Consider the following 12,911-nt stretch of genomic DNA (forward strand, 5'->3'; position numbering starts at 1 on the left):
GCCAATAGGAGAGTATACACAAACATACCTTGAACAGAAAGGACGTAAAATTTCTGAGCTTTGCCTTCCACATTTGAAGCGATGCAGGAATAGTTCCCGTTATCCGAATGCTGAGACCTGGCAATTTGCAGCTTGCTGCCGCCTGACAAAATGTGCATTTCGAGGGACGCAGAGTTTTCTAAAAGCAGGGAAACAAGAAGAAATCAGACCGCAGAAGTTTCGGTTTGTTTTTTTTTTAAAAAAATAATATTTATTGCTTTTTGCACAATTTAAACATTGCAAAACCAAAAAAACAAAAACAGAAAAATAAAAGCCAATACAATACAATAAAAGGAAAAAAAAGCACTACATAACACTAAACACATAACCAAACAAAACAATTTAAAACACTCAAACACTTTCAATGTCTTTCATTCACTTGTTTCACCGACCTCCTCACACCTCCCTTTTTGTATTCTACTTCTGTCAAATGTTTCAGCAATTCCTTTCCATCTTCCTCTGTTATCTGTCAAATAATTATCTTAACACATTCTAACCTTATTTTACTTTTAAAATTCCATTAATCTATTTATACTTAAATCCTTATAACATTTCTACTGAAGCCATATAACTTCATTCCAACATTTTAACATTCATTAATTTTGCAGTATTTCTGTAGATAACTGGATCATTCTCACCTCAAACTTGTAAGCCATTTCTAAAAAATAAACAACCAGCTTAATTAGGGAACGGGAACAAAAGGCCTATATGCCCCATTTGATTCACCCTGCTTTCCTTCCCACCCAGCCCTCCTAATCTTGGCACAACAGGCCAGCGGGTGAGTCCCCAGTCTTGGTATGACAGGCTGGGGAGAGCCCCTACAGTCTATGGTCCTTTCACTAGACTTGGTGTAGGTGAGTCAACTGACTTTCAGACTCTGACACTTAACTGAACACTGCTGACTCAGGGTCCCTGAGCCTAGGACTTGCCGAACAGAAGGTCAGCAGTTCGAATCCCCACAATGGGGTGAGCTCCCGTTGCTTGGTCCCTGTTCCTGCCAACCTAGCAGTTCGAAAGCACATCAAAGTACAAGTAGATAAATAGGTACCGCTCCGGCGGGAAGGTAAACGGCATTTCCGTGCGCTGCTCTGGTTCGCCAGAAGCGGCTTAGTCATGCTCGCCACATGATCCGGAAGCTGTACGCCGGCTCCCTCAGCCAATAAAGCGAGATGAGCGCTGTAACCCCAGAGTCGGCCACGACTGGACCTAATGGTCAGGGGTCTCTTTACCTTTTAATCCGTTCTTTGCTCTCTTTGCCATGTCACAAAATGGCACCCATTTCCACCATTTGAGAAATCCAGCTTTTGAACAAGTTCTGATTACTTGCAATAGTGATTACTTTAAAACAGAAGAGGAGGAGTTTCATACTACGAGAAAAACCATAAAACCTAGAGGCTAAAGCAGTGAAAGACCCCCCCCCCCCCAATTGCCTGTCTTCCTGTCTCTTTTGCTGACTGTAGCTCAGTAAGAAACAATGTCATCTCTGGAAGCCATATTCAAGAACCCTGAGGGTCAGCTCCACTGTAGCCAAACACAACCCGCTTTACTTTCCATTTCACATCTTGTCTGACCATTTAAAATGGCTAATGGCTATGGAAGCTGCAGAACGTATTACCGAGGGGCTTCCCGTCCTTAAGCCACGTTATCGTTGGTGGAGGAATGCCAGTAGCGTCACACGAAAAGGTCACAGGGTTACTGATGGTTTCATTGATCCACTCCAGGTCAGGGCCTTCAATGCTGGGGGGCACTGTGAATGAGAACAGTGGTAAGACACATGCACATAATAACCCAAAAGGCTCATCTGGGAGAAGGAGATACCCCACACTCTGCCCCCTTTTACTCTCTCCAGCCAGCCACAGCTTCCTGTTATGCAATCATCATAAGCACAAACATAATTAAGGAGCAGGCCATGCACAGCAAAGTAGGTCAATTAACTATATGGGTCAGTCTGTTGGTTAGGTCTGCTGACCTTTTACCTGGTGGCCGGCGTTGCGTGGCGAGTTCCCGCCTCCAAAATAAAGACACGAGACACAAGAATTCGAGTTAATGGGTCAAATTTGGCAACAACTTTATTGATTACAGGAATTGAGCGGTATTGGCTTAGGCATTGGTCCTAACAACTAACCGGCTTCAGCCTGCCTACTTGAAGGTCGGTGAGGGTTAACCACCCGTAGGGGGAGTCCTGCTAAGGCACGTCAACTAGGACCTCCCCCCGGGGTCACCACGCGGTGGCGTGCCATGGGCCCACACCTCCATAAGCTTATGACAAGGCCACGCCCCCCGAATCCTTTACCAGAGTACCCTTTGATTTGGGGGAAGGTGATGGCGCTACCTCCCCCCACTTCATCTACATAACAATAAAACAGACCAGGTCAGCTGCAGCGCGGGAAAGAGGGAGACCCTTGGCCGTGCCAGCCTCAAATAGCCAAGGCCATGCCCCCCGAGCCAGCCGATTGGCTGGCTCAAGATATGATGCATCCGAGGATTCCCTGGTATCGAGGGGGCTGAAGCCGAGCCTCAACAGTTTTCCGGCGTAGGGTGGAGAGGTATGCTGTCTTCCCCACTACGTCACAGCCAGCCGCGTCATCTGTGCTGGGGGACGGCCCCAGCCAATCAGCTGGCAGGGTGGATGTGGCCACGGGCGATTTAATCGCTGCACGGCCGGCCGGCCAGCCCCCTCTTCCTAGCCTCTTTGTTGGATTGCCCAAACCACCCGCCCTCTTTTCACACTTTGCTCTGATATGGCCTTGCTATGGCAATTGCAAGATCTGTCAGCAGCTTTTGACATGGTCGATCACGAACTTCTGGACCACCGCCTTGCCGACGTGGGGATCCAGGGCACAGCCCTTCAATGGCTGCGCTCGTTTCTCTCTGGTCGGGGACAGAGGGTGGCGCTTGGGGGGGAATTGTCATCCCGCCACTCCTTGGTGTGTGGAGTACCTCAGGGTGCGATACTCTCCCCGATGCTTTTCAACATCTTTATGCGCCCCCTCGCCCAGCTTGTCCGGAGTTTTGGGCTGGGTTGCCATCAGTATGCTGATGACACCCAACTCTATCTGTTGATGGATGGCCATCCTGACTCGGCCCCAGACACACTGACCAGATGTTTGGAAGCTGTGGCTGGATGGTTACGTGGGAGCCGGTTGAAGCTAAATCCTTTGAAGACAGAGGTCCTGTGGCTGGGACGGGACGATATGGGATTGGGGGGGCAACTCCCATCTCTTGCGGGGGCGCAATTAGTGCCAGCACAGTCCGTTAAGAGTTTGGGTGTAATCTTCGACACCTCCCTTTCCATGGAGGCGCAGATTGCAGCTACAACAAAGGCGGCATTTTTCCATCTCCGCCAAGCTAAGCAGTTGGCTCCTTACCTCTCTCGCCCTGACCTAGCCACTGTGATCCACGCGACGGTCACCTCCAGACTGGATTATTGTAACTCGCTCTACGTGGGGCTGCCCTTGAGACTGACCCAGAAACTCCAGCGGGTGCAGAATGCCGCAGCGAGACTCCTTATGGGGTCTTCGCTGCGAGATCACATTCACCCGGTGCTATACCAGCTGCACTGGCTCCCGGTGGAGTACAGGATCAGGTTTAAGGTGCTGGTTTTAACCTTTAAAGCCCTATACGGCCTAGGACCCTCGTACCTACGGGACCGCCTCTCCTGGTATGCCCCACAGAGAAACTTACGGTCTTCAAATAAAAACATCTTGAAGGTCCCAGGCCACAGAGAAGTTAGGCTGGCCTCAACTAGAGCCAGGGCTTTTTCGGCCGTGGCTCCGATCTGGTGGAACACTCTGTCACAAGAGACCAGGGACCTGCGGGACTTGACATCTTTCCGCAGGGCCTGCAAGACAGAACTGTTCCACCAGGCCTTTGGCCAGGGCACAGCCTGACTCCCTCCCTCAGCAATCTTCGCGGAGCTCTGGCCCAATGGTTGCCAGTGGCTTGAATTAATTAATTTTATAATGAATGATTTTAGAGTGTTGTTTGTACTGTTTTATTGTTGTTAGCCGCCCTGAGCCCGGCTTCGGCTGGGGAGGGCGGGATATAAATAAAATTTATTATTATTATTATTATTATTATTATTATTATTATTATTATTATTTGTCGGTCGCCATGTTGTTGGGGCTGGGTAGGAATTTTTCTGCTTGGCACCGGCCATTTGGTTTTCGCCTACCTTGTAGCAATCATCACAACTTTTGTGAGGTTAGGCATTGCGTAAGCCTTTGTTTGGTTGGAGGGGAGGTTGTTGCCTTTGCCAGCCCCTCCCCAGTAAGAGTATCCTGTTAAAGGGATCCAGGGTTTGAATTCTGTCAAAAGCCTGGATGTGGGCTAGGGCCATGTCACACCCCCTATAGTATATAAACCTGTGACTGGAAACACCCTGTATCTTTAACATCAGAAGGAATATCTAGACCATGGGAGTTTGTTTAAAATCTGAAACAGCTTCTCTTGTATTCCTTTCTTTGAATTTGTGCCATTTAGGTTTTTTAAACCTTTTTGTAAAGGCAATACTAAAATTTTCACAGCTGAGCCCTCAACTCTTTATTACTGTGCTTGGCTTTCTTCAGGTTGGGCTGTATCTAAAACTTGCTGGTTTTCAAACCTTTTTTGTAAACTCAGTTTTAGAAACCATACCTTTGAGTCCTTAATCCTTTATTACTGCGCTTTGCTTCACCTAGGTCGAGCTAGGATTATAATACTTCAGAATTTTTGAGAGTTTTACCCCCTTTCTTTGAATTTGGTCATTTAAAGTTTATGATTTCTCTATTTCCTTCTGAAGAAACTGAATAGTTCAGTGAAACGAGGTTTGTAGCCGGCATCCAGTTAAGGCTTTGTTCAATTCTAGGTTTTTCTAGTTTTTACCTTAAACTTTTTGATTTTGATTATTTAGTTTATTTCTATAAGATAATATTTCTAGTCGATTACTTTTTGTTTCAGGGATTTTCACGGTATTTCATTTGTTTTGTGTACTATCTGATGTAAGTCATAGGGCGCCCCCTATCAGTGGTTTACCCTTCCGTGGACTCCCCGCAGATGGGCAGGAGTCAAGTTATAGCCTGACTTCACCCCAATGCCTAAGCCAAACCATTCACATCTGTAACCAATAACGTTGTGGCCTATTTGAACCCATAAACCAAAATACTCTGTGTCAGTGTGTTTTATTGTTCCCCTGGGAACTTTGGGGCTTGGGTGCCTTGGCACGCAAGTCGCTAAAGTAGGGGTCAGCAAACTTTTTTTGCAGGGGGTCAGTCCACTGTCCCTCAGACCTTGTGGGGGGCCGGACTATATTTAGGGGGGAATCCCCCCACGACTCTCCCCCCCCTTCTCCACAGCAGTGGACAAGCCATGGTGGCTGCTTACTTGTGCCTTGCGAGCAGCAGGGGCTGGCGGCTGAGAGGGACAATGAGCAGCGCAAAAGGGCTGGCTCCAGAGAGGGGCTGCTTAAAATGGTGCTCTGCCAACTGTGGCTCAACAAAGCCCAGCCCCCTTCCTCCTCTAGGCAGGGCAGGGAGAAGCCAGGAGGAGGGAGGGAGGAGGTGCCACTGCATTGTGAGTGAGGGAGAGGGGGGAAATTGGTGTAGCCCAAACGATCAGAATCCCCACACCGATCCATGCGGCAATTCCCAGACTGTCCATGGGCCGGATCCGGCACCCGGGCCTTAGTTTGCCAACCCATGCGCTAAAGGTTAACACAGCATAAGCTTACCATGAACGTTAAGATGGAAATTTTTATCATCTCGTCCCGCAATATTTATGGCTTTACATACATACTGGCCTGTATCAGACACCTGAGAATACAAGAAGGAAAAGAAGATGCAAACCACTTTTCTAATTAACAGCTTCAACTTTTTGAAAAACAACAACACCCATCTTGCTAACAGGGTACTGTAATAACAACCACCATAGTGGATACTCAGTGCTCATGCATCATCTTTGGGTGGGGTGCGGGGAATACAGTCTTGTAACATGTGCCATTCAAAAACACATACCATGATCTCATCCTAAGCATACCATCTCAGGCACCATGAGAGAACAGTTTGTATTTTAATTCTGAACTCACATTTTCTACGTTTCTGAAATTATACCAGGGCACACACTAAAGCTTTTCTACCATTACCCTAATTATATTCCTGCTCTATTTCAAAATTTTTTAGTTGGTCCTAATAAATATATTCTCCTGCAGATTTTTTTAAAAAATTATCGTTCTGATGGGCTGATTCAGTTGCAAACGTTTTATAAATAGACCAGTTCCCTTTAAAGCTTTATCTTCTTGTTTGTTTTTAAGGCAAAAAGGCTTCTTCTTTCAATCCATGTTCTTGTTTCTGAATAGGAAAGCAATCCGTTTGCAAAAATCGGCTGGTATACCAAGGTGAAATATGTGTAAAATGAGCTACTTACCTTTCCCCATGTATGTCCATGACTACTGATCTTGACAATTTATTCAAATATGCAACTGGCCATGCAAAAAAAAAATCAATACGGGCAGTAGGGAAGCGAATGAAACTTATCTTCTGTGGTCTGCCAATTAATGAGTATGTAAATGAGGCTCTGCTTATAACCCTCAAACTATAGAAAGGGCTTTGAGGCTAGATGATCGGTTTCCCCCACAATCATCTCTTCCTTTAACACTCTGCTCCAATGTATTGCTATTTTTGCATTTAAAAAGGTAAAGGACCCCTGACAAGTAAGTCCAGCCACGAACAACTCTGGGGTTGCGGCGCTCATCTCACTTTACAGGCCGAGGGAGCTGGCGTTTGTCTGCAGACAGTTTTTCCAGGTCATGTGGCCAGCATGACTCTGGCAAAACCAGAGCAGCGCACGGAAACACCGCTTACCTTCCCGCTGGAGTGGTACCTATTTATCTTCTTGCACTGGTGTGCTTTCGAATTGCTAGGTTGGCAGGAGCTGGGACAGAGTAACGGGAGCTCACCCCGTTGCGGGGATTCAAATTGCCAACCTTCCGATCGGAAAGCCCTAGGCTCAGTGGTTTAGACCACAGCGCCACCCGTGTCCCTTTTTTCTTCTTTTTTTTTGTTGCATTTAGCAGTTAGTGATCTCCATGTAGCCAGTCTGGCAAGCTACACAGGCTATCTATAAAACCAGATAAGTTTGACAGAGTTTCTCTGAACCACATACACAGACTGATCAGTACGTGAACCACGTACACAGACTGCTTCTTGGGGGCTGCCAAGTGACAGATATAAGTGCTTGAGCTTAGTATGTATACACTGCTTGCTGTCTTAAAATAAAACCTTTGATCTTCTCACTCACTTGTGAATTTTGTATTGCTTCTGAATCTCTCATTTTAAAAGAACCACCTTGCCTTTGGCAAGATGAAGACCTAATTCATGTTATAAAAAATGGGCTGCAAGTTTTTTAAAAAAAGCAGAATAGCATACCTCAGCAGCTTTAATATGAAGCATCTGCCCATCAGCTACGATCCCCATGTTAGATGAGGCTGCAACCATCCGCCCGTTCTTGTACCAGCTGATGACAGGAGGTGGAACGGCGTTGGATTCGCACTCTAATGTCACCGGAGTTCCCACTCGCACATTCACGACGGAAAGCGCTGCTCCGCTGTGGTCTTTTATGCTGGGAGGGACTTAGTGGGAGGGAATATAAGCAATGTTATTTCCTTGGCATTCACCAGAAGGAAGAATCGCTACCTTAAAGAGGAATAATAATCATAATCATAATTTATTCATACTCCGCCCATCTGGCTGGGTTTCCCCAGCCACCCTGGGCGGCTCCCAACAGAATATTAAAAATAGAATCAAACATTAAAACTTCTCTAAACAGGGCTGCCTTCAGATGTCTTCTAAAAGTCATATACAGTGGTACCTTGGTTTAAGAGCAGCTTAGTTTATGAACAACTTGGATTAAGAATGCTGCAAACCTGGAAGTAGGTGTTTTGGTTTGTGAATTTTGCCTTGGAAGCAGAACATGTTTCGCTTCCTGTTGAGTGTAAATTTAGTACCCCGCTGCTATGAGAAAGCACGCCTTGGTTTAAGAATGGACTTCCAGAATGGATTAAGTTTGTAAACCAAGGTACCACTGTAGTTGTTTATTTCCTTGACATCTGATGGGAGGGCATTCCACAGGGCAGGTGCCACTACCGAGAAGGCCCTCTGATGAAAATGACGAAAATGCTAGCAAAAAATCTGAAGAAAGAAGAGATGGAAGAATTACAAGTAGACTCAGGAATCGCGATAGCTAAAAAAATAAAATTTTTAGGAATTCGGATGCCAACAAAAAATATAAACCTGTACAAGGACAACTATGAGGTGGTATGGAAAGAAATTAAGAAAGATATGGATATATGGAGCAGACTAAAATTGTCATTATTAGGCAGAATCTCTGTGATAAAAATGAATATACTGCCTAGATTGTTATTTCTATTTCAAGCAATACCAGTGGTTAAAAGGATAAGACAATTTAAGGATTGGCAAAAAAATTTAGCAAAATTTGTCTGGCAGGGGAAAAGGCCAAGGATAAAAATGAAGATACTAGTAGATAAGAAAGAGAGAGGAGGTTTTGATTTACCAGACCTCACTTTATATTATGAAGCTTCGTGCTTGGTATGGTTAAAAGATTGGCTGACTTTAGAAAACACTGACCTATTAGATCTAGAGGGCCACGACAATAGATACGGTTGGCATTCGTACCTATGGTACAACAAAGTAAAGGTACATAAAGGTTTTCTAAACCATGTGATTAGGAATTCTTTATATGAAGTATGGGATCGGAATAAAAACCTCCTGGAAAGAAAGACACTGTGGTGGATATCACCAATTGAGGTGTTGACAACAAAAAAAGTAAACATGGAAGGGGAAAGAGTAACATATGAGGATATTACTAGGAAAACAGACCAAGGGATAAAGCTCAAACCATATGACCAAATTGAAAAGATGTTAACAGGGTGGCTACAATACCACCAGATCAGTGACTTATTAAAGGAAGATAAAAAGAGAAATGGGTTCGAAGATAAAAAATCGAAATTCCAAATCGAGTTAATAGACTGTAAAGATAAAATTTTATTAAGAATGTATAGTTTATTGCTAGAATGGTATACAAAAGACGAAGAAGTAAAGGAATCAATGATAAAATGGGCAATCGATATTGGGCATAACATTGAATTGGATGCGTGGAAAAGATTATGGAAGGCGGGTTCGAGATTTACAGGATGCATGGCTTTAAAGGAAAACTTGCTTAAAATGATGTATAGATGGCATTTGACGCCAGTAAAATTAGCTAAAATGTATAGGAAAAAAGAAAGAAAATGTTGGAAATGTAAAAAGGCAGATGGGGACTATTTCCATATGTGGTGGACCTGCGATAAGGTAAAAAGAAATTGGGAATCAATTTATAATGAACTCAAAAAAATATTTAGATATACTTTCCCCAAAAGACCGGAAGCATGTCTATTAGGCTTAATAGGAACAGAAATTAAAATGGAAGATCAAAATTTGTTCATTTATGCTACAGCTGCCGTGAGAACCCTTCTGGCCCAAAGATGGAAAGTACAAGATATACCAACTATTCAGGAGTGGCAGGCGAAGTTGACAGAATATGCAGAACTTGCCAAACTGTCAGGGAGGATCCGGGACCAGGGAGACCAAAGATACCAAAATAACTGGAGTAAATTTATTGAATATTTAAAGAAGGATTGTAAAGAGGTCAAGACACTAGCAGGATTGACATAATACCTCCAATGTATAATAGTACTAATATGAGAATGATGTGCGTGATGGAAACAGGATAAATATACCAGTTGTGGGGAGGGAGGGGGGTCGCGACTCGGCAGAGTCAAAGGGAATGTATGGTGTTATTACAATTTGTTGGAAAAGAATATGTAAGGAAAACAATAAAAAATCACTTGGGAAAAAAAAGAGAAGGCCCTCTGCCTGGTTCCCTGTAACCTCACTTCTCACAGGAGGGAACCGCCAGAAGGCCCTCGGAGCTGGACCTCAAGTGTCTGGGTTGAATGATGGGGGTGGAGATGCTTCTTCAGGTATACTGGACCGAGGCTGCTTAGGCCTTAAAGGTCAGCACCAACACTTTGAATCATGCCCGGAAACGTACTCAGAATGATTAGACATTAACATTTTACCCACTTTCAATATTATTTCATTTTAAAGCTGCAGAAACACACCATAAACGGTAAGGAAGCTCTTTCTCCTGCTTTCTCCAGCGCTGTTTCTGGCTATGCAGACATATTCTCCACCGTCGGACAGACGGGCCCTAGGAATCTGCAGCGTGCGGCCCCCTGAAATGAAGAAGAAGAGAAGAAGAGTTTGGATTTTATATCCCACTTTATCACTACCCGAAGGAGTCTCAAACCGGCTAACATTCTCCTTTCCCTTCCTCCCCCACAACAAACACTCTGTGAGGTGAGTGGGGCTGAGAGACTTCAGAGAAGTGTGACTAGCCCAAGGTCACCCAGCAGCTGCATGTGGAGGAGCGGAGACGCGAACCCGGTTCACCAGATTACGAGTCTACCGCTCTTAACCACTACACCACACTGGCTCTGTCAAAGTTGGCAGAGCTGTTCAGACGGGTTATCAGATCACCACTGCTTGAACGGAATTTTAAAAAAGTTTCATGTTGAAATGCAACAGGGGCAAAAGAGAGGGGGGGAATGTTTTTAAAAGAGGGGTGGAGAGAGATTCATGACAGAAGCCATTGCTGCGCATGTGATACACACTGATCATAGTGTGTGTTTTTAGTTCACTGGCTTTGACCACCACCCAATGAACCAGACAAACAGCCCTTATCCTATTCCCTGACAGTGGCCAGGCCAAACTGTGCCTGAACTACCACTCAGCCACACACGTGTGGGCTTGCAGAGACCACATCCATACATTCCTGCACCCCAGGCCTCTTCTCTCCTGCTCCTTCCATGCCCACCGAAAGCTCCAGGCCCTGTCCTCTGGCAGCAGCAAAAGGGTGGGAAGGCAGTGTGTGTTTGAGACAGCCTGGCAACTGTGTCATGGGCGCCTCCGATGCCTCGCCCTGTTGTGGGCATTGCAAGATTTGAAGGGGGCACCAGTCATAGCTGTCAACTTACAGATTTGAAAATAAGGGACCAGCAGCCTTGAAAATAAGGGACCAGCAGCCAAAATAAGGAATTTCGTATGTTCAACTTCTGAGCCCCTCCGAGCCAAAGGCAGAAAGCCCAGCCAGCAGCCAAACGAAGCCTCAAGCAGTGGTTCCCACAGTGCAGCAACCCGGCAAAGGGGATGCAGCAAGGAAAACCACTGTCCCCTCTCCGCTGGGAAGCGCTGAGCAAAGGTGATTCCCCAGGCAATGCGGCCAATTTGATCGGCACAAGGCATGCAAGCTCCACCCCCCCAGTCGTTCTTAGACTCCTTATTGGGTGAGCAACGCAGCCAAGCAACACAGTTGGAGCTTCCCTCCTCCCTGGCCGGCAGGGAGGGAGGGAGAGGAGCTGCTTCCTTTGAAACCCGGGAAATTTATGGGACATCATCAATAAGGGACAGCAGCAGGACACGGCGCTGGGATAAGGGAGTTTCCCGCCAAATAAGGGACGGTTGACAGCTATGGCACCAGTACTGCGTACAGGCACGCACTTCCAGAAAAAAAACACTGTAACAGTGAAGAATGTCAAGATTTCCAATAATAAGTGAGAAAAACAACCCTAAAAATTGTCACATGGCCACCAGTGACTTCCTTGTTGTGTTACTGGGATAGAGGGCAGACTCTGTTCTAATAAAAGAACCAGGTAACAAGAAAGCAACGTTAACTCATCGGATCTTCCAAATAATTATAAAATTTCTTTCCAGTTCCTTGAAAGGTTTTATGTATCTGTGCTTTTCTTCAAATGATATCATTTTACATACACATGTCATGCCAAATGTATTGTTGGCACTGCAGGGACCGATGAAGAAAAACACAGTGAACATAAATTTGGCCTATCAACTTTCCTTGTCAGTTTTGACAAGGTCCTGGGAAAAGAAGTAGAATCACTCGATGGGGAGAAATATCCACCATAGCAGAGTTTGCTCACCTGGCACTATAAGAGCGTTTGTGTTCAAGCTGATGGGTTTTCCATTCTTGAGCCAACTGAGATCAGGAGGTGGGAAGCCAGTGACCTCACAGGTCAAGGAGATGAAGTTATTCACCACAACAGTCAAATTTTCAGGATTCGTGCCAACAATACTCGGAGGAACTGTCAAAAGATACACAAGCCCAAATTTTATACACTTGCCAGGAAAACCACACCAAGTTTCACTAAGCGACTGGAAAGTAAAATATTTACAGGGTCTTTCCTACCATAATGCTGGAAACCATCTTATGTAGGAGGAAAGCCCAGAAATGTGCTCCTTTGTTTGCTTGTTTACCAAGGGAAATATATCCAGTGCCGGCCCACCCATGAGGCAAGGTGGGGCAACTGCCTCAGGCGGCAGAATCCACAAGGATGGCAGATTCCCATTTAGATCTTTATTCCCCATTGTTTCTGACACAGATTTTCATTCACCCCTTCTTATTTGGTGGGGAGGTGGGTGCCATTTTGTGGTTCGCCTCAGGTGCCAAAATGTCTTGGGCCGGCCCTGGCTATGCCCACACACTCACATCTGCAACACCAGAAGTGGCTGCAGCGGTGAGCAGCTTTTGTGGCCACTCAGGGAATTAGGAGGCCTAGCAAGAATTAGGACAGTGAAAGCACGAAGAAGAGCAGAACATGAGCCAGAGCTTCCAAAAGATGGGTTTTTTTTTTTTTTTTTTTTTGCTATTTTGTACACGGAGAAAAAACATACTTTCGTACTGACTGAGAGCAGAGAGCAAAATAAAGAGTCGAAGAGAAAGCCAGGAGCAGTAAGCTTGTCAATGGATACGGAGAGGGATCAAAG

At 45.4% G+C, this 12,911-nt stretch overlaps 1 protein-coding gene across 4 annotated transcripts in view; it reads right to left on the reverse strand.

Annotated features, from left to right (window-relative positions):
- The window catches only part of HMCN1 (hemicentin 1), a 298,745-nt gene that overhangs the window by 77,177 nt on the left and 208,657 nt on the right, over positions 1-12,911 (reverse strand). For all 4 annotated transcript variants that reach the window (XR_014512480.1, XM_083445251.1, XM_083445252.1 and 1 more), the window contains 6 exons: positions 12,068-12,229; positions 10,193-10,306; positions 7,440-7,642; positions 5,747-5,828; positions 1,655-1,786; positions 29-178 (listed from right to left, as the gene is read on the reverse strand). Coding sequence is in view for 3 of the 4 variants with exons in the window: in XM_083445251.1 (XP_083301377.1) it covers positions 29-178; positions 1,655-1,786; positions 5,747-5,828; positions 7,440-7,642; positions 10,193-10,306; positions 12,068-12,229 (843 nt within the window). In the remaining variant the exon portion in view is untranslated. The remainder of the gene's footprint in view (positions 1-28; positions 179-1,654; positions 1,787-5,746; positions 5,829-7,439; positions 7,643-10,192; positions 10,307-12,067; positions 12,230-12,911) is intronic.

Source organism: Podarcis tiliguerta (genome assembly GCF_965153285.1).
Source record: "Podarcis tiliguerta genome assembly, chromosome: 6".
NCBI classification, from domain to species: Eukaryota; Metazoa; Chordata; class Lepidosauria; order Squamata; family Lacertidae; genus Podarcis; species Podarcis tiliguerta.